Raw genomic sequence first — 20,432 nt, forward strand, 5'->3', positions numbered from 1 at the left:
TAGTAAAATACAAGAAAAACATAATCGAAAAGGTAAAATATGAGTACGAATATAGCTTTATTTTGTTTTTCCATTTTGTATCCAATATCCACATTGAACCGTGACTATTCCAAATTCGCTGCCTAAAAATCCATTCTCCTTTTTTTCTTCTTTTGGATTCCAAAAAAGACCAAGGAAAACTACATATTTCTAAACTTTTTTCTCCACCTAATCCAATAATAATAATAATTCTATTAATTTATTTTACCATTTTCCTAAGTTCCAAATTAAGGGAAAGTTTTTTAATCAATAGGTGGGAATTATTTAAATCTCTTTACTAATATTAATATTTATTTAATTTTTAAATTAAATAATTTATGAAAAATTATATATAATAGCAAACTAATAACCTAAAATAAATGGAGTAGCTAGGGTTTGATTTAATTGTGCTCCATAGCAAATGTTGGCTAAAATTTGCCAAGCATCTCTCTCCCAAAAATCTCGCTCGCCACTCTCTGCTCGTCTCTCCGCTTTATACACAGAAGTGTATAATTATGTTTCTGTTTTGTATAAAGCGAGAGAAAATTGTATATACACATGCAAAAACATATATCTTCGTGTTATACACTTAATTATATAATTTACAAACATTTTACTTCAATTCAATTATAGACAAATGGAAATTTTATACAAATATTGCAGAGAAAAAGGCAAAAAAATTATACAATTGCAGTGAAATACAATTTTCTCTAGCTTTATACAACAGAAGTGTATATATTGTGTTTCTGTTTTTGTATAAAGCGAGAGAAAGACATATATCTTCTTGCTATACACTTATAATTATGTAATATACGTACAATTGTGTATTATATAATTGTAGTGAAATAGGATAGCAAATTATACAATTGCAGCGAATTATACAATTTAGACCAACGAATTATACAATTGTATATGTATAGCGAATTATACAATTTAGACCAACGAATTATACAATTGTATATGTATAGCGAATTATACAATTTAGACCAACGAATTATACAATTGTATATGTATAGCGAATTATACAGTTTTATGTTTGCTATGGAGCGCAATTATGCAAACTTTGCTATAGCATACAAATATGAATTTTTTGTTTGCTATATGTGAAAGTTGCCCAATAATTTACTTGAGGTACAATGAGGCCCAAAAAGAAAAAGATTGAAGGCCCATTTACAATGGAGCCCAAAATTATATAACACATGAAAATCTCAAGAGTCAGAGGCATAGTTATACCACTTGGTGTTTTTAGTATTTTTCGTATGTTACAATAACATATTCAGAGTAATTAAAAAGGGATAATTGTATATAATAGTAAATTAATAACTTAAAATAAATAGAGTAGCTACGGTTTGATTTAATTATGCTCCATAGCAAACGTTAGCAAAAGTTTGTCAGTCGCCTCTCTCCCAAAAATCTCGCTCACCACTCTCCCATTCTCGCTCGCCACTCTCCCTTTGCTCGCATCTCTCGCTTTATACACATAAGTGTATAAATTGTGCTTCTGTTTTGTATAAAGCGAGAGAAAATTGTATATATACATGCAAAAACATATATCTTCTTGCTATACATTTAATTATACAATTTACAAACATTTTACTTCAATTCAATTGTAGACAAATGCAAATTTTATACAAATATTGCAGCGAAAAAGGCCAACGAATTATACAATTGCGAATTATATAATTGCAGTGAAATACAATTTTCTTTCGCTTTATACAACAGAATTGTGTTTCTGTTTTTGTATAAAGCGATAGAAAAACATATATCTTCTTCATATGCACTTATAATTATGCAATATACATAAATTTTACTTCGATTCGATCGTATGCAAAACAAATTTTATACAAATATTGCAGCGAAATAGGCAGCGAATTATACAATTGCAGTGAAATAGGATAGTGAATTATACAATTGCAGCAAAATAGGCCAGCGAATTATAAATTGTATATGTATAGCGAATTATACAATTTCTATGTTTGCTATGGAGCGCAATTATGCAAACTTTGCTATAACATACAAATATGAATTTTTTATTTGCTATATGTGAAAGTTGCCCTAATTAAAACTAGATAAAACGTTACGACTAATAAGGCCATTATACTTGGTTCTTGAAAAGGTTACACGTAAATATTATCATAATATTGTAACACATAAATAATACAAACAACACCTATGACATGCTATTAGAGTTGAATCGATAAATTAAACCCTCTAAAGGCAATGATGAGATTCATGAATATTGCAACTAACCCTAACACGACTAGAGGGAATTTGAACTAGCTCGTGTGCAACATCCTTAAATTCGAGTACCCGGAGTTCTCTACACTTCAACAAAAGTCTCGCAGCGTCTTCTTTTTTCATCAAGATTTTCACTTTAACACCGTTACTATTTGCATGATCATCACTATCACCGTTATATTTCTCCAAAGAAGTATCACTATTCTTGTTCAACTCCAAAAGGGTACTTGTTTCTTCTTCTTCTTGGCACTTGGGTTCTAAATCAAATTTCACTTGTTTTTTGATTTTGGGCTTTTTCTTATCCAACTCATTTCTACAAACACAAGCAAAATTATTAGTATTATCAACCTTATTATATTTTTTAGTGTTGATTTTCCTACCAAAAAACATTTCATTTAGTAAAGAACTAGCAAATCCCATAGTTATCACCGTTTGGATTTTCTAGTTCTAGATAGAAAAAAAGAGAGAGTAGGAAAATGAAGTTTTTTATTAGAGAAAGTAGGATAATTAGAAGAAATAAATTGAACAAGTGTTTTATTTAAATAGAGAAGTGAATAATTAAAATATGTGGAAGGAGTCAAAATGAGTAAAATTAGGGGCAAATTATTAAGAAAATTTGAAAATTCTATTTAATTTTCGTTTAAGAGATAATTAAGGAGAAGAATGAACAAGAAAATAAAGTAAAAGACTTTTTCAAAGTTAAAATGAAACAACTTTCTCATTGACCCAATGACATCTAGTTTTATTCCACATTCATTCTATAAAAAAAGTTCTACATAAAAATAATAATTAATAGATTTCTAGTGTAATTTTACGAGTAGAGTTTGAAGTAAGATGTACGATCTTATTTTTATTTTTTGGAGGGGGATAATGAAGTTTCTATCGATAAACCATTAGCTCACTAATAATAAATAGATTGGGGTATTATCAAGGGGTGGAGTCGTAACTAGGCGCAAGGTATCATTAAGATATCTTTCGACAGAAAATTACATTTTATACGAGATTAAATTATTGTTTAACGTATATATAGTATATAATGAGTCTTTTTGGCTTCTTAGTGTAGTTATACTTTTATAGTATTTTTTTTATGCCACTAATCAAATATTATATTACTTTTGTGGAGTTCGGTCTACCTTGGGATTATTAAAATCTAGCCAAATTACCCATCAATTAGTGTTAGTTAATTGCTCAAGTTAATGTAATGTTTTGCTTTTCTAATTAGCCGTACCATATGGTTTATAATTTCTAGGTAAGTAATGAGTAGGAATTTGAAAACTTTGCAATCTTTTGGTTTAGGAAATAATCTTTAATCAAAACACCTTTAAGTACGTTATTTTTTATCCGAGTGCACAGAGTAAATATATTTTTATGTGATAGCTTGTAAATCACATATACTGTATGTGAATTGCATTATGTAAGCTCAGTCCAAGGAGTTCGATAGAGAAAATATTAATAAGTGCAATTAATCTCTAGTCTAACTCTCTTATGAAATATCACTTGTTATACCAACTCAATCACTCTTACGTAATTAAATTTTACTATTATATAGTCTAATGAAAGGAATATTTTATTAAGAGCTTTCAACATTTAATGAAGTTTGAATTTTCTTTTCAAATTTATCACTTGAATTTTAGTCAATTAACTAGTCTAAGAACCTTAAAACAAGTCTACTAGTTGGATTTTGATACTTTTGAATTGACATATATATCAATAAAAGAAATTTCTGCACTTTTTGTCTGTGATGATAATTTTCTTCCTTCTTTATTTTTTCTTTTTTAATTTAAATATATTGACGTTTTTTATCTTATTCAGAGTTAGACGTAATTATAGCTATATCTTGTGGGAGAGGTATAGAGATCAGTTAGAGCGGTACATTTAACTCTAATTTGTTAAATTTAAATTTTGAATTCGTTTATATCAAATGCCTCGACTGCGAGACGTAAGTCCCGCGCTAAACACGCTAAAAATTGAGTTTGTAAATTTAAATTTTAAATTTGTCTATAAGAAAACGCCTCGATCGTGAGGTGTTGGGATGGAGACACCACAAGGCTAGTAGACATTGGACAGGGGAACGTTACTTCTACGACATGTCAAATATAATTTGTCCTAATAATAGAAAAAGTGAACGTAGAATTAATGTAACAAAACGTGTTATATTTTTTTTCCACATCTTTGTTTTTGGTTCATTTTAGAACAATATTAATTTGTATTCTTCCGTATAATTTAATACGATATATTTTTTCTATACAAATTAATTATAATTATTCACAAATTCTGACAGATTGTCATGATGTTTTTATTCTGATAAAATATCTTAATAAAGGTCAAATTATAAGCTGAAAATTAAATTATTTTTAAATATGGAAAGAAATCTTTATTTCCTAATTAACTTATAATAGAATATTATACATCACATAAATTAAAATAAAAGTATTTTATATTTTTAGAAAAGAAAATTTTTTGATTGTGTATTAGACTAATACCAAGTTACCTTTATTAAAACAATTTTTTGTCTTTATAAGTTATCTTCTAATATTCCATTAGTCTAAAAGTTAGAATCTTCACACATTTCTAGGCCAAAAGACTATCAACTTTTAAAAATGTCTTAAATTAATTAAAATTCTCTTTTTTCTCTTTATTTTAATCGTCTAAGCGTTCTCTGTTGCTCCGATCTCCCCTACGCCTAGGACGTTGTCTGAACCAAAAGTCATAGTTAGTTACTGTTTCTGATTGTTTCTTCCTCGTTGTTGATACCGGTAAGACCCAGCCAGATAATGTCCGCTGGTTGATAGTGAGAGGGCTCTTAGTACCTGCATATCCAAAAGAGGGCGCTGGTTAAAAAGAGACAAAAGAATTCAGTAGCTAAACTTGTCAAGTAGAAGTTTTATCATTTATTTATTTTATATATTTATCTTCTCAACCCCACTTCTACTACATTAATTTCTTCTAGACTTCACGTCTACTATTCTTTGTAATTTTAATAAATATTCGAACATAATTCCTTGTTTCATATAAAAAAAAATATGAAAAGGGTTTGAAAAATATTTTAATTTAGCAGATATTATTATTTAATAGTGTATTTTAAAGATATATATGTGTATTCATGAACTGATGGACATATATATATGCAATATTTTTTATGTCCACGTGGACATATATATGCCTTTAAAATATACTATTAAATAAGTGTAGAAATAAAAAATCCTCCAAAATTTGATATTTTTACAATATTTCGATCAAAATTTGAGGATACTTCAAACTTTTATCCCTAAAAAAAAATATTAAATTTGTATGAATTTGATGTTGCGATGTTATATCCGTCTCTTCACGGGTCTATCCTAGTAAGAGATAATTAAAAGAGACGAAGACTTAAATACAACGTTAACAAATTTTTAAGTTATCAACAAAATGTTTAACATAATATAATATAATAAGTTATTTATTATTTATTCTAAAATTATTACATAAAGTTAGGTACAAAATAAATTGTAGATGCTCTATTGTCATACTTAACTATTAACTATAGAACTTTAACACTACTAGAAGGAACTTGTACAAGTTGTTGAGCAATATCCATAAACTCAAGTTCCCCTCCGTTTCGATATTTTATCAGAAGTCTCGCAGCATCTTCTTTTTTCATTAAGATTTTCACTTTTATAACCCCATCATCATTCGAAATATTAGCACCTTCTTGTACTTTTGTTTTCTCCTCTTGAATAATTGTATTTTTCTCAAAAGTGCTATTCTTTTCGTTTTCCTCTTCTTCTGGTTCTAAATCAAATCTCACCCGTTTCTTGATTTTAGGCTTTTTTTTATCTAACTCATCTCTACACACATAAGTAGTAGTAGTAGTGATATTACTACTTTCAACAATTTTGGTTTTTCTTGATTTATTTTTTTCACCAAAGTGAATTCCCTTAACAAAAGACCTCCCAAATCCCATAATTTTTAGAAAAAAATATTGAACTAATATGGAGATTTAGGAGGAGTACTAAGGGGTTTATGGCTATATTTTTGTAGAGAGGATGAATAAAAATAGATGATGAATTAAGTGTTTAAATAGAGGAGTTAAGTTTTGAAAGAGTCAAAGTTGGGGCAGCCACTGAAGTCATGATTGTGACAGTGAAGAAATAAAATATTCTTATTGTGTACTTAAATAATTGAAGTATTTAAAATTATAACAACAACATAATCAGTATTATTTTAGATAAATTATTTTCGATATAAATCGTCTATTGTTTATTATTCAAATTAAAAAAATATTGAGCTTTATCCGCTTCAATTCATTTTGTTCAAAATTAAGAAAAATCCACATAGTGAAATGTATCTAACGAATAAAATAAAAACTACAAGTGTATAATGTACATGTATATTAATTAATAATATAAATTTTTTTTGATCCAACAACACATGTATAATTATCATTTTAATTAATATATATAATAAGAAGAAATGATGAAGAGTCCTAATTACTAAGTAATTGACTCCTTAAATGAATTGTTTTTGTGGTCCTCATAGAGATTTTGTAGCATTAATTATTTCTTCTACTTTAAAAGCATAGTACTTTTTCTTCAAACATTAATATTCTCTTGATTTTAATTATATACGCGGTATAATTTACATTTTTTTAATAGTAAAGTTTTCATATACTGGTATGTTATTGTTGATTATTAATTAATACAATATTTTTAGATAAAAATTATAATCTTCATTCATTATTTGTATCAATTCAATAAATTTATAACGCGTATCTTGATTTAAACTTGTATAAATCATGTTATTTATAAAAATACAATTTTAATTATTGACATAATTATGATGAATTTACTGTCAAAATATCGATTGATATAAATTTCAGTGGCACGAGGAAGACTAAAGAAATCCTCAATAGTCTATTTTATCACTATTTTAACTTGCAATATGTTGTATTAAGTGAGATTAGACCAAGTCTTGGGAATTTGAAAGTGACATGCTTGTTAATATAAATGAACTGAATTTAAAAGACAGTTCGATGTATAAAATATCACATATTTAAGAATTATATCTTTTAAAAAAATAATATAATTGACTTATTTTGATGCAAATAATAAAAAATATATTTTTACAGTATGAATTAATGACGTATAGATGACATGAAAAATCGTATCATTTCTTCGATTATCCTTCTATTAATATTGAATAGAATGTGAGTCTAAATTTCTAGTAATACGCGTTTTAATTTAAATGGTTTTGTTAATGTTATTATTAATTATTAAATCAACTGGTCAAGTTAAAGTGCTAATACTCATATTTTCTATGTTTGTCTATATTGAATATACCTACTAATCTTCTCATAATATTATTTTTTTAATTATGTTAAGTTCTAGATCAAGATTTTCTTAATTAAATTAACCCTTTTTCCCATGTGAACTTGAACGTGGAATTGTAGTACGTACTTACGTACTGATTAGGTTTTATTATAAGAGAGTTTTTTCTTAAAATATAATTTTCGATTATGATATTATAAGTTATATATGTATTTTTTTAATTTATCAAGTTCTAGATCAAAATTATACTAAATTAACCTCTTTTTTCAATTGTAACCTTGAATTGAACGTGGAATTGTAGTACGTAGTATTAGTATTAGGTTTTGTAATAAGATATATATATTATGTCAAGTTCTAGTCTTCTAGACCAAGATTATCTGAGTCCGGAGCCTAAAGGGTAAAAAATGTTAACAAAAATTTCAAAACGGTATATGAAATTTCTTTTTAACCAAAAGGGCAAAATCGCTGACGAAGTAGCGATTTTGTCCACTAAAAAAAGTAAAATCGCTGCTATAGCAGCGATTTGTTAAATTCGCTTTTTTTTTTAAAAAAAAAAAATTATAACAAAATCGCTCCCTCCGGAGCGATTTTCAAAATAAAAATATTTTTTTAATATTTTTTTGATATGTCGCTGCTTAGGCAGCGACTTGTGTATAATTTTTTTTAATTAATATTTTTTGTTTTTTTTTTATAAAAAAAGTTTAAATCAATTTTTTAAATCAAATAGCTGTCAAGGCAATGATTTTTAATTAAATTTTTTAAAAAATAAATAAATAAATCGCTGCCAAGGCAGCGATTCTAAATCAAATTTTTTTTAGTGATTTAATTTTTAAAAATTAAAAATTGCAGCAATGTAATTTTAAAAAAAAAAAATTTTCATTTAAACTTTTTTAAATAAAAAAAGCAAAAAAAAATAAAAAATTAAGGTAATGTCGCTGCATAAGCAGCGACTTACTTAAAAAGGTATAAAAAAAATTTGAAAATTGAAAATCGCTCCCTCGGGAGCGATTTTGTTTTAATTTTTTTTTTTTTTAAAAAAAATCAAATTTAACAAAATCACTGCTATAGCAGCGATTTTGCTTTTTCCAATGGACAAAATCGCTACTTCGCGAGCGATTTTGCCCTTTTGGTTAAAAAGAAATTTCATATACCGTTTTAGAATTTTTATTAATATTTTTTACCCTTTAGGCTTCGGACTCAAGATTATCTTAGGCTTATTTCCCCATGTAATATATACATACTATTACTACTATTAGTGCTTATAATAAGAGAGTTTTTGTTATTACATCTAATTTCGACTTATGACATAAATTAAAGGCAAAAATTTGAAATATATTCGAAGTTTGATTGAAATTGTTATAACAGTGTCAAATATTGGAAATAACCTTTTATCGCTGCACTATTTGATAATATATTTTAAGGGTGTATATAACTTGTAACGTGTCCACGTAGACACATGTATACCTTTAAAATACACTATTAAATAGTGCAGGAGTAAAAGCTCTTCTACAAAATTTGATATCGTAACAATAATTTTGGTTAAAGCTTAATGCATTTTTCGGACTCTATATTTTTCCTAAATTAAACATGTATAGCTAGAATTACATACCACGTATTTCAATCTCTAATCATGTTTGGTTTTCTCCATATACATATATCTTTCAAAATTTTATAAATTAGGAAATAATTTAATGGACATATTAGCTATTCAAAAAATATTGCTTATCAACATTCTTATACCAAACATATCATCAGTTTATTATTTGTTTCAACATTTCGATCGAAACACACAACGATATTATTTATATATCCAAAAAAAATAAAAAAAATAGCCCCAAATAGTTACTAATTTTCACTTATCAACTATTTCCAATCACTTAATTAAGGTTTTAATTAGATGAATAGTTGAATCATGTTACACTGCAGTATTATTATTAGACTATCAGAACTCTAATATTTTCAAAGTAATTAAACATGAAACTCAAAAATCTAACAAAATATATTATATAAATAAAAAATAATACTTTATTATTACACCCTCAAAGGTACTAACATTATTCAGGAATAGCCTTGAGTGAACCATAATTACAATAATTATGAATAGGAGAAGAAATAACCCTAACATTACTAGAAGAAACAAGTTCATGAGCTACATCCATAAATTCAACTACACCTCCTTCACTACACTTCAATAAAAGTCTCTCAGCATCTTCTTTTTTCATCAGTATTTTCACTCTAACTCCGCGATTATTATTGATCACATTATCATCATCATCAACTTTGTTAATTTCTTCTTCTAGTACTTGATGTTGGTATTTAGGTTCCAAATCAAATTTCACTTGTTTCTTGAGTTTTGGCTTCTTCTTATCTAACTCATCTCTACAAACATAAGTAGTAGTAGTGTTAGTGTTACTACTTTCAACTTTATTGGTTTTTTTGGAGTTGCTTCTTTTTCCCTTGAGGAAAAAATTAGCAAATCCCATAATTATTTTTCACTGATATATTGTATGAGTAGAGGAAATTATAGTTGAAGGAGGATGAAGAAAAAGAAGTAATGAATTAGGTGTTTAAATAGATGAATTAAGGTTTGAAGGAGTCAATTATATTGGATTATAATTTGGGGTAATATATGCATATAGTCCCACTGTCACAATCAAAAAATATTTAATTTGTTTGATAATAAAAAAATAAAAAAAAAGAGACTTGTGGTCTTCATGAGAGATTTTTTAATTTAATTTGTTTATTTTTCAATGAAAATTCTTTTGATTAGAAAAAGATTGTGTTTGCTAGCTAATGGAATCTAATAACTGAATCTCATTTCGATTAAGTGTTTACATAATCTTCTTATATTTAAAGAAATAATTCATTAAAATAATCAGTCATTTCGAATAAATATTTACATAATCTTTTATATTTGAAGAAATAGTACATTAAAATAATCAGTCAGTATTGATATCAAATACATTTAATTAAGATCGTCAAATACTTGAAAGTTCTTCTTTACCCATTTTTTTGCTTTTAGAGCACAGGTAATATATACGATCCCAAAATAAAGAGTCTTCAATATATAGTAGGAGAAAAGCACCTATAATGATTCATAAAAAAATGTCACAAGGAACTTGATAAAATTGGTTATGTATATCTAAATATATTATTGTTTGCTTATATTAGAATTGATTCTTAAAAAAATTCATAGAGTAACATTACTAGGAATTAATCAATTTTCGGACATGTCTATAAGAAATATTTAGTTGAAAAATTAAAATTTCCAATAAAAAACATCTTCAACGAGTGGTTTTAAATTTTGATAGATTTTTTCATAAGTCGGATCTATAGAAAATTTACTGATTTATAGTAATAATATATTAAAACTTGGATCTTTATTAGAATTGATAGTTGCAATTAGTTTATTGCAAGATTGTGTTCTCATTGCTTCATAAATTAGACTACTTCTAGACAAATTGAAAAGTAACATACTTCTTAATCATTGATTCGAATACATAATTACATTACGTGTAGTTGCATTGTTTTATTAATGTTACCACTAATCATTATATTAATATTACTATATCAATTGGTCAAGTAAATCCACTAATAATAATCTTTTACATTGACTAATACTATCTTCAAATTTTGTTTATGTACGGATGAAACAAATTCATTAACTTTTGTTTAAATTTTATATTTTTATTAAAAAATTATTATTTATGTATAAATGTTGAATTACAAATTCAATAAATGTTATTTCGGTGGAGAATTTAGAATGTAAAATTTTGAAATATTAGTATTTTATATTAATTAAAATACTAAATCATCACAATAAAATATTCTGTGTAGTGTAGTCCCATAAATTGGGATGCATAAATGATGGAGTGTACGCAGATCATACTTCTACCTCAAGGTAGAGAGGGTTATGATGAAATCTCAATTCTAGAAAAACAATCGTAACAGAAATAGTTGAAAGCAATTTTTTAAAAAATTAAATCAAAATACATAAAATAACAAAAACAAAAGGGTCTTTTTCCTATAATTAATTATTGTACTTCAATCACATCATTTTGAGTCTCTAAAAGAGTCTTTTTCTATCGAATAAAAATAGAAGGGTCTTTTTTTTTCTCTCTATGACCAAGTAAACGGATAACTTCAATTTTGTCATAGTTAATTGATTATTCATAGAATAAATTGGAAATACGATAAATAACAATAAATACTTAGTTGTATGGTAATATTCACATTTTATTGTAAAAAAAAAACAATAAACACTTATTTTTCTTTTTTGGCGTTCGAAAAAAACTTGTAAATAATTGAACTTTTGACTCATTCTTCACAACTTTAAGGTATATTTTTGGACAGGTTTCTTAATTGCGAAATTTGAAATTCTACAATAATGGCTATCTTATAAATATCCCTCTGATATGGCTATTTGTGAAATATATCCTCGCATTTTCACCTTCTTCGGCCCAACCCAAATCCTTATTGGGTCTTGTTTAACTTAGGACTAGGTATTGGGCCCTATTTCTCTTATTCTCTCCATTTGTGGGCTTTTTAGAATAAGCCTTTTTAACCTGGTCCAAGTAAGCATGTTGGCCCTTGAGACTTGAACGAGGTAGGTCGGATCGTGCTGCCTCGTGAGTTAAATTGAAAATAAAAAGAATAAATTACATAATTAGACATATTTACTCTCATATATACAATTTATTACTTATTCTTTTAAAATATTAGGTATTTTAACACTAGTTAAGAGTTTTTAACCATATATTGAGAAAGATACACTTGGATACATGTATTTTTACTATAAGATATACTAAATCATAGAGAGGTAAGTGAGATGAGGAGGGAGGAAAGCGAGATTCATCTGTACCCTAAATATATGTGAGTCACACTAAATACATGTATGTGGTGTGACTCACATATATCTATGTAGGGAATGAGATTTGTTATGTATCCATGTAAACAAAATGTATCTAAGTAAATTATACATAATTTTAACTATATATTGCAAATCAAAGTGTATCTAAGCAAACTTCTAAAGTAATAAGATTTATATAAATTTCAACATAAGAAAACAGATTTTAGGTAGACTTAACCACTACATCGTATAAGTAGAACGACAATTTCTTAAAGACCCATGCTCTAAGTAATTACAATTTTAAAATAGATAAATATATATATACGTTTATCTGGTTTGATTCACATATATATATGTGTAGGGAATGAGATTTGTTATGTATTCAGGTAAATAAAATGTATCTACAAATTATACATAATGTTAACTTTATATTGCAAATCAGAGTGTATTCCTAAAGTAGTAAGATCTATATAATTTTAATATAAGAAAATAAATAATAGGTAGACTTAACCACTAACTCGTATAAGTAGATTGACAATTTCTTAAAAATCCTCTGATCTAAGTAATTACAATCTGAAAATAGATAAATTTATACAAGTTTCAATATAAAAAGAATATATTATAGGTAAACTTAACCATTATCTTATAAGTAAAACGAGAATTTCTTATACAATTTTAAAATAGAGTACAAATTCGAAAATTGCAATTTTGAAAATTCAACTTTCCAAGTTTCTTAACTTCTTTATAATATATTTAGTGGGTACATAATTTATATTTTCCTTATTTTGTTTTACTTAATATATTTCCCTATTCTGTTCTTTGTAGTTTTTGTTCTTAACAGAGACCCAATTTTTAGACCTTTTTTTTTTTTCCAGATTTTGGAGACGAAACAATGGCTGGAGCAGGAGCACATATCGTGAAGAGAATCCCACGCATCAAATTTCCTCAACGACACGCAAAAGCTTCTTCTGGTATTCCCTTTTTGTTTTTTTCTCATTCTTGGTGTTCCTAATTTTCTTTTTATCTATATGTATTTATTGACTTGTTTGATCTTCTTGAAATATGTCTTTTTTTTTTTGTTTATAATTGTGAGATATAGTGGTAGAAAGCACTAATTTGTTGTAAAGATGAAGTCTTGGAAAGAAATAGGTCCAAATTGAGCTAAATGGATATAAAGAACCATTTATTAGCTGATGCTAGTTTGATAGATTCTGCCTTACTGTTAGAAAACCACTGGCTTATTGTTAAGGAGAAAGAATGGGGGTGAAGCGGGTCTAAATGGAGCGGGATTTATTAAGAGGATTCATATAGCCGACTTCAACTAGTTTGGGTTCCGAGTGGTGGAGTCGGAAATTTGGGCGAGGGATTCAAGAAAAATATAAGGACATACTTGAAATTTGTACCTATAGTTTCGAGTAATTTTTTAATCGTTTAACTCCTAAATAGTACTTTCTCTTATGTGAAGGGGATTCAATTGAATACACAACTGATTATAAGTACTTGGAAATAATCATATCATAGATAAATTTTTTTCATGCCTAGACTCTCCGTCAGTTCTTTTGCAAATCGTGATAGGTTTTGACAGCAATGACAACATGCCTAGTGTGAACAGAAAAGTGGGGTGTACGCAAACCTGACCCCTACCTTGTGTGAGATAGAGAGGTTGTTTCCAATACTCCTGTATCAAGGAAAACATTTTCAAAAACAAATAAAATTATGGTAGTCTTTTTTTTCATAGAGATTATAGGGAACGGAAATACCATTTTCTTCTCTTCCACTTTGGCCAATATGAGTTGACCTGGTACTAGCGCTTTATCTGGGAATTTCTCATCCTAGTAGGAGCTTCCCAGAGAAAAAGCTTAGTAGCCACGTTAGCAGGGCTTCCACTTCCAAATAGGTGACTCTGCCCTATTTGAGGGATAGTACTAATAGTTTTATGTTGTTTTTTGATAATACTGTAGTGTTATGTGCACATTGATTTGTCTTTATGTGAATAAGCTATTGACAAGGTGGTTCGATGCGCGGAGAGGGGCATGGTCCGTCCAAATCTTCCCATTTATGCCTTTACTATATTTGTTCATTATGGTCAATGCCTGCATTTAGAAAAACTTTAAAACTGTCTGATTCTAAATGGCAGAAGTTTTGAGTTATAGTGTTTTACACTTAATCAATTCATTTAGAAGCTGAACTATTCTGCGGAGATATCTTAATCTCTTTTCAGTTAGTTGATAGGTACTATAAAGATTATTAACTCTCAGTTCCAAACTTCCCCAACCTTCTCAAAATGTAGGATGTTCTGACCGAGGAAGAAAAGGAACAAAGATGTTTATAATGAGGGTAAAATCCCCGTTTTTACATTTTGCAATAAATGGTTAAATTCATTATATCAATATGAGTATTCTATATCGATAAAATACTTATTTTGGAACCACCTCTATATTATAACACTCAAAGATCAACAAACATGACTTGCTCAAGTGAAATTTTTTTAATACAAAATGCATGTTCCAGCCCATTCACCTTAATCAGGCACTGGTTTCCTTTTGCATCAAGATCAAAGTGCATATGCAAAAGTTTCTAGTTTAGAAGTCTATGGTGCAACTAGATGCATAAACAGTAGCTTTTAATCTCTAATCTTCTTTATGCAGCAAGTTGATATCTTACTATTCCAATTCCTTGGATTTCTCCCTATCGTATTCCAATTCTTCTGAGTGTGTGATGCCTAGGGTCGTTACTATGTTCTCGGACATCTTCTTTTTGAAATGTTTTTCGGTCAGTAAACAGAAAAAGGAGGAAGGAGGGAGGAGGGAGTTAGAGCGGGTCCTGATAAAGGATCTTGTTTGTTTAACATGGACTCCTGTCTGGCATGCAATTCTATGATTTACTACTTGCACTTAGCTTTTAGTGTGATAGATTGTTTGCCGATTTACCATATTCTTTAGTCAGAAGTTTCTTGTTCTGCAGGTTCCATGCAGCAGAACTCACAACACATGAAAACTTCCGCAACTGATGATGTTCCTCAAACATTCTTCTCAAGATCCCCATCTAGCACGTCTGTTGCAGGGAAGGCTTCTGACCAACCTAAAAGAACACCGGTGTCTCAGGAGGAAATTGAGTCCATTTTGGTATGTATAAACTGCTCCCATTGTATTTTGTTCCATTTTATGTACACTATTTCCTTATTAGTCCATTCCAAAAAGTATGACACCTTTTTGAATTTGGGAAAATTTAACTTCAAATTTTTTGTTTTACCCTAAATACATACTTGTATTTCTTTAAAGTCTCAAGCATTTTTAACATCACAAGCTTCAAAAGTCTATCTTTCTTTCTTATATTCCGTGTCAAGTCAAACTACGCCATATAATCGAAATGGAGGGAGTATTAGCTAATCAGAACTTTGAGTAACAAAAAAAAAGAAAGAAAAAAGCCTATCATTTACTTTGGAAATGCGAAGTAACTATAGGATCCTTTGATAAGATAATCTAGTTATAAATTATTAAGGTTGTTGTTTTCTTCAGTTCTATGCCAAGTGAACTCAAATATTACAAGTTCTGTTTAATTAATTTTTGTTACCAATTGTGGGAAAATGGATAATCCCCAATGTTTTCCTCCTTTTATTATAGGGAATACCCTGTATATTTCTTTAGTATTGGTTATATCAAATATTCTTTATATTGTATAAGTATTAGTCTTGTATTTTCGTATTCTTAGATTTCTATTTCTATGGGTGATTCTTTAGCTTTGATTATAGTATTTTCTTCTTGTTATCCATGCTTTTTGTCGTCTTCTTTTTCATATGTTTTGAGCTAAGGGTCTATAGGAAACAACCTCTCTAAGGTAGGGCTAAGGTTTGTGTACGCACAACCCTCCTCAGACCCCACTTGTGGGATTACACTGGCTATGTTGTTGTTCACTTTTAAGTTGTTCAGGCTCTTCAAAAATGTCGACAGGTGCGTGGAGGATCCTCCAAAAATAGTGTATTTTTGAAGGATCCAACACGGGTGCTGCTTTTCGGAGAGTCCGAGCAACTTAGGTCACTCACTTTACTTTGCATTTCTTGTTTTTCTTGCTTCAGCTTTGTTTTACCGTTCAAATATTGTTTCCATGGGACTGGAAGCCTATCGTAAAGCATTTTTGAGACTTCTATTAGTGTATATATTAATAAGAGCTACTGAAATTAAAGGGTTTCATCTTATTAATGTTCTTTGTATGGGCAACAGTCGACACAATCTTCTCTCGTAGTCTAATTGAGATACTGTCAAAACAAAAGCAAATTCGTAATTGGAAAGAGCAGTGATAGAATGTACAGAGCCTCAACTAATATGTCCATGCCTTACTGTGTTAATTATATAATCTTCATTTCCATCACTTCACATTCTGCAATCTGCGCTTAAGATGTAAACACAAGCATATAGATACTAACCTGCGAAGACAGATTCATGATGCCATATTTGTTAAGTTCAAGCCAAACAATTTTGTTCTAGAGATAATTCTATGAAAATCTGCCAATAACTGCCCTTAAAACTGTTTCTCCACTTTTACAGTTAGGTGGCTGCAACTAATTTTGAGGCGAAGATGTGCAGACAGAGGACATAGTTTTTCGACGTCTGGCTTACATTTGGGTGATTTCTTTTGCATGTATGGTATAACTGACACAGTTTTCTGGAATTATAAGTGTATTCTGCAAATGACATCTTTAATTAATGATCATTAGACATTGGAGGCTAATGCGTGGATTGGCTTACTACCTTGATACTGAATGTAAACATTTGCAGACTATGCATTATAAAATTTTGGTCCATCTGTTTGAGAATCTGTCAAAATCTTGCAGTTTGCACCATTGTATACTCTCTCTCAGGCTAGCTATCATTATTGAACTTATCTACATCGATATCGACCTGTTGTCCAATTGGATGGAGTCTAAGATCCACCATATGTGGTGTCAGAGGTACCTCATGCTTGTGAAAAGTAAGAATTGTTTTATCACTCACTGTTAAATACTGTATGTTGTTGTTCTGCTAGACTCTCTCTTTGCTCGATAAAACGTGTGATATTTCAGATCCTCATTACTGATGGTATCTAATGATCTATGAATTGATCAGAAGAACATGCTAGGATTCATTACTTAAACAAAACTAGATCTTGTGCAATCATATTAAATATTTGACTATATGTTTTGCAAGTGGTTTGAATTACCTGATTCTTATTTTTTACGTTGTTTTTGTTAAGAGTTCTTTCGAACATCACTGCTAAGAGTTGAACTTCTCATTTGGGACAGAACTCTTCCTGCACAAAAGTTTTTCTGCATTTCTTATTACATGCCATTGCCATTACAAAACTTACAGCTTGTATGTACAACAACCCAAAAGACAAAAGAACAAACAATCTACTCAAAAACTGAAGCAATTCAAGCTTCAGAGCTCTTTTCTACCATCTTCTCAAGTATCACAGACTTAAGATTCACCATTGGCGGTCCTTTCTCTCTACGTTCGAGTTCTTCGAGCCTGAAAGATATCAACCTATCCCAGTTCCCACCTTCAAAAAGCACAGCAGCCTTACCATCAGTAATCCTCTGCACAATCCCACAATACATATAATATGGATTATTAGAATTCTTGACAATAGCAATCATCCCAGGTAACAAAAGTGGCAATTCAGGTGGCTTTGGTTTCTTCACAAGACTTTGATTAAAACCAGAAACCATACTTGATTCTGTTTTCTTGGGTGGTGGTGGTGGTGGATTTTTCTCTATAAATTTCATTAGACCCTTCTCACCTCCCGGAAATCCGCCAGTAAACCCCATCATTTCTTTCTCAAATCCGTCCTCCGGTATCTCCCCAGTCTCCTTGTTTTCTTGATTATCATCATCACTAGCTGCTGCTGCTGCTGATCCTACTGCCTTTTGTTCTTCGGAAATCGACTTTTTTAGCTCTTTCTCTATACCCTCTTCTCCATTACACAGACCTCTACCTCCAAGAATCTCATAAAGATTGAATTTTGCTATTGGTGTAACTGAGTTTGAAGATGATTTCATAGCTGATTTGGTATGAACACTACTACTGAGGTTGAGATTGACAGATTGACCAAGAAAGTTTGATTTTTTAAGAGGTGGGGTTTGAATTTGAAGGCTTGAGAGTTGAAAGGAAGAAGCAGAAGCCATGGTTTTGATTTTTTTTCAAGAACTTTGGATTTGGGAAAGATGATGGTAGAGGATGAGATGAGAAGTAGAAATGGGAAACTGTAATTTGTCCTTTCAAATTCTGACCACCAATCTGTTTTTGTTTTGATATCTTCTATTGACAAATGAAACACATGAATGATGTTATCTTCCTTGGAAAAAGATTAAACTTGCACTCATGTTTTACACCATCCTTTCAAAAAGAATCAGGACCACACGTGAGGAATTGCGTTAAAAGTAAATTATAATTTTTATATTCATTTATGAAATTACACGAGATATATTATGTTTTTCTTTAATAATTTAAGATTTTTTTAAAAAATGATCATATGATTTAACTTGATGATCAGAGTATATAGAGGTATTAGATTCGCGCTATGTTGCTATTTGTTATCAAAAGGAATTTCTAAAAGTCAGGACCACACATGTGAAAGGGGTCTTGTAGAAGATATAGTTGATTAAATAAGAGGGCGTTTGAATTGATTTAAAAGTCAGTTATTTTTATTTTTGGAAGTGTTCGATAAATATAAAAAATAACTTAGAGTAAGTAAAAAATGGCTTAAAATAAGTCAGAAAGTGTTTGACAAAGTTAAAAATAACTTTAAAATGACTTAAAATAAGTTTAAAATCAAAAGTAGGTCTTCCTCTGCCTTTTATTTTTTAACTTATAAATCATTTAAGTTTGACATTTTATTTTTGATTTAAAAGTTACTTTTTAAGTTCATCTAAATAGCCTCTAAAGTTGTTTTTTTAAAGACGTAATTTTTCACAAATTGCAAACATAAAAATCATATTTGTATGTTGTAAATATAGTTTGCATAATTGCGTTCCATAATAAATTTTATGTTTGCTATGGAGTTTTTGATTTGTATAATTCGCTAGATACATCCAATTTTATTCAGATTGTTCAGTTTTGTATAAATTCATTTATAAATTGTAATTTGTATAATAAGATCTAGATTTATATAATCATAAGTATATAGAACGAATATATATATATATATATGTGTGTGTATGTATGTATGTATGTATGTATGTATTTGTATATAATCTTTTCTCTCGTTTCATACAAACACAAACACATTTTATACATTCTATATCGAAATATATAAAATGTCTAATTATATATCGGAAATGACTAATTGTATAGCGAATCAGATTACAAAAGAATGGAATGTTTGTGACAAATTACAAACAAAATAAATCATAGCTATATTATTTAATTTGAATAACATATTTTGCTATTTCATACCATTTTTCTTTAATACATTATTAAACACAATTTAGAGATAATAAGTATTGATAAAAGGTGTATATAGTGTACACATTGAATTTGCATAAATTGGAGCGTAAATTATTCCTATCAATAGCCAGAATGGGGACGAAAAGAATTCTTTTTTGTCTCTATAGGATTCATTAAATATTTGATAATAAATTCAATAATTAATATATACTATTAATTTAAAATTATCGTAAAAATTAATGGACTTCAAATCTTACATCTACTTATGCGAATAAACAATTTCAATGTGAACTTCAAATCTTACATTTACTTGTGCGAATAAACAATATCATACATTGAATGTTTCGAGAATGTATTTGTAGAAATTGACTCAAAACAACAACAAACACAAGTGGTGTTTAGAAAAAATGCAGTACATAAATCTTATTTATAATTCTTTGAGGTAAAAAAATTATTTTCCATAAATTCTTAATTTTCTAAACTTGATTTGAAAGAAATACAAGAAAGAATCATGGCTAATATATGAATTCTTATTTCAATTTGTTGACGACTATTTTTCATGATGTTAGTCTTTGTAGTTAGTTTTACTAAATTCTCATC

General features: G+C 28.7%; 1 protein-coding gene and 1 long non-coding RNA gene across 2 annotated transcripts; one reads left to right on the forward strand and one right to left on the reverse strand.

The window, feature by feature from the left end:
• The first annotated feature begins 13,284 nt into the window (after window positions 1-13,284).
• On the forward strand, window positions 13,285-17,224 carry LOC543926 (uncharacterized). Its single transcript, NR_138458.1, has 3 exons — window positions 13,285-13,382; window positions 15,376-15,536; window positions 16,956-17,224. It is a non-coding gene; the product is annotated as an uncharacterized lncRNA (long non-coding RNA).
• Window positions 17,225-17,694: 470 nt separating this feature from the next.
• Window positions 17,695-18,571, reverse strand: LOC101255121 (NAD(P)H-quinone oxidoreductase subunit S, chloroplastic). The gene has a single exon (XM_004245464.5). It carries the CDS (start codon window positions 18,569-18,571, stop codon window positions 17,819-17,821), a length of 753 nt encoding a protein of 250 aa, XP_004245512.1. The 3' UTR covers window positions 17,695-17,818.
• Between the last annotated feature and the right edge of the window lie 1,861 nt (window positions 18,572-20,432).

This window comes from Solanum lycopersicum, chromosome 8, assembly GCF_036512215.1.
Source record: "Solanum lycopersicum chromosome 8, SLM_r2.1".
NCBI lineage: Eukaryota > Viridiplantae > Streptophyta > Magnoliopsida > Solanales > Solanaceae > Solanum > Solanum lycopersicum.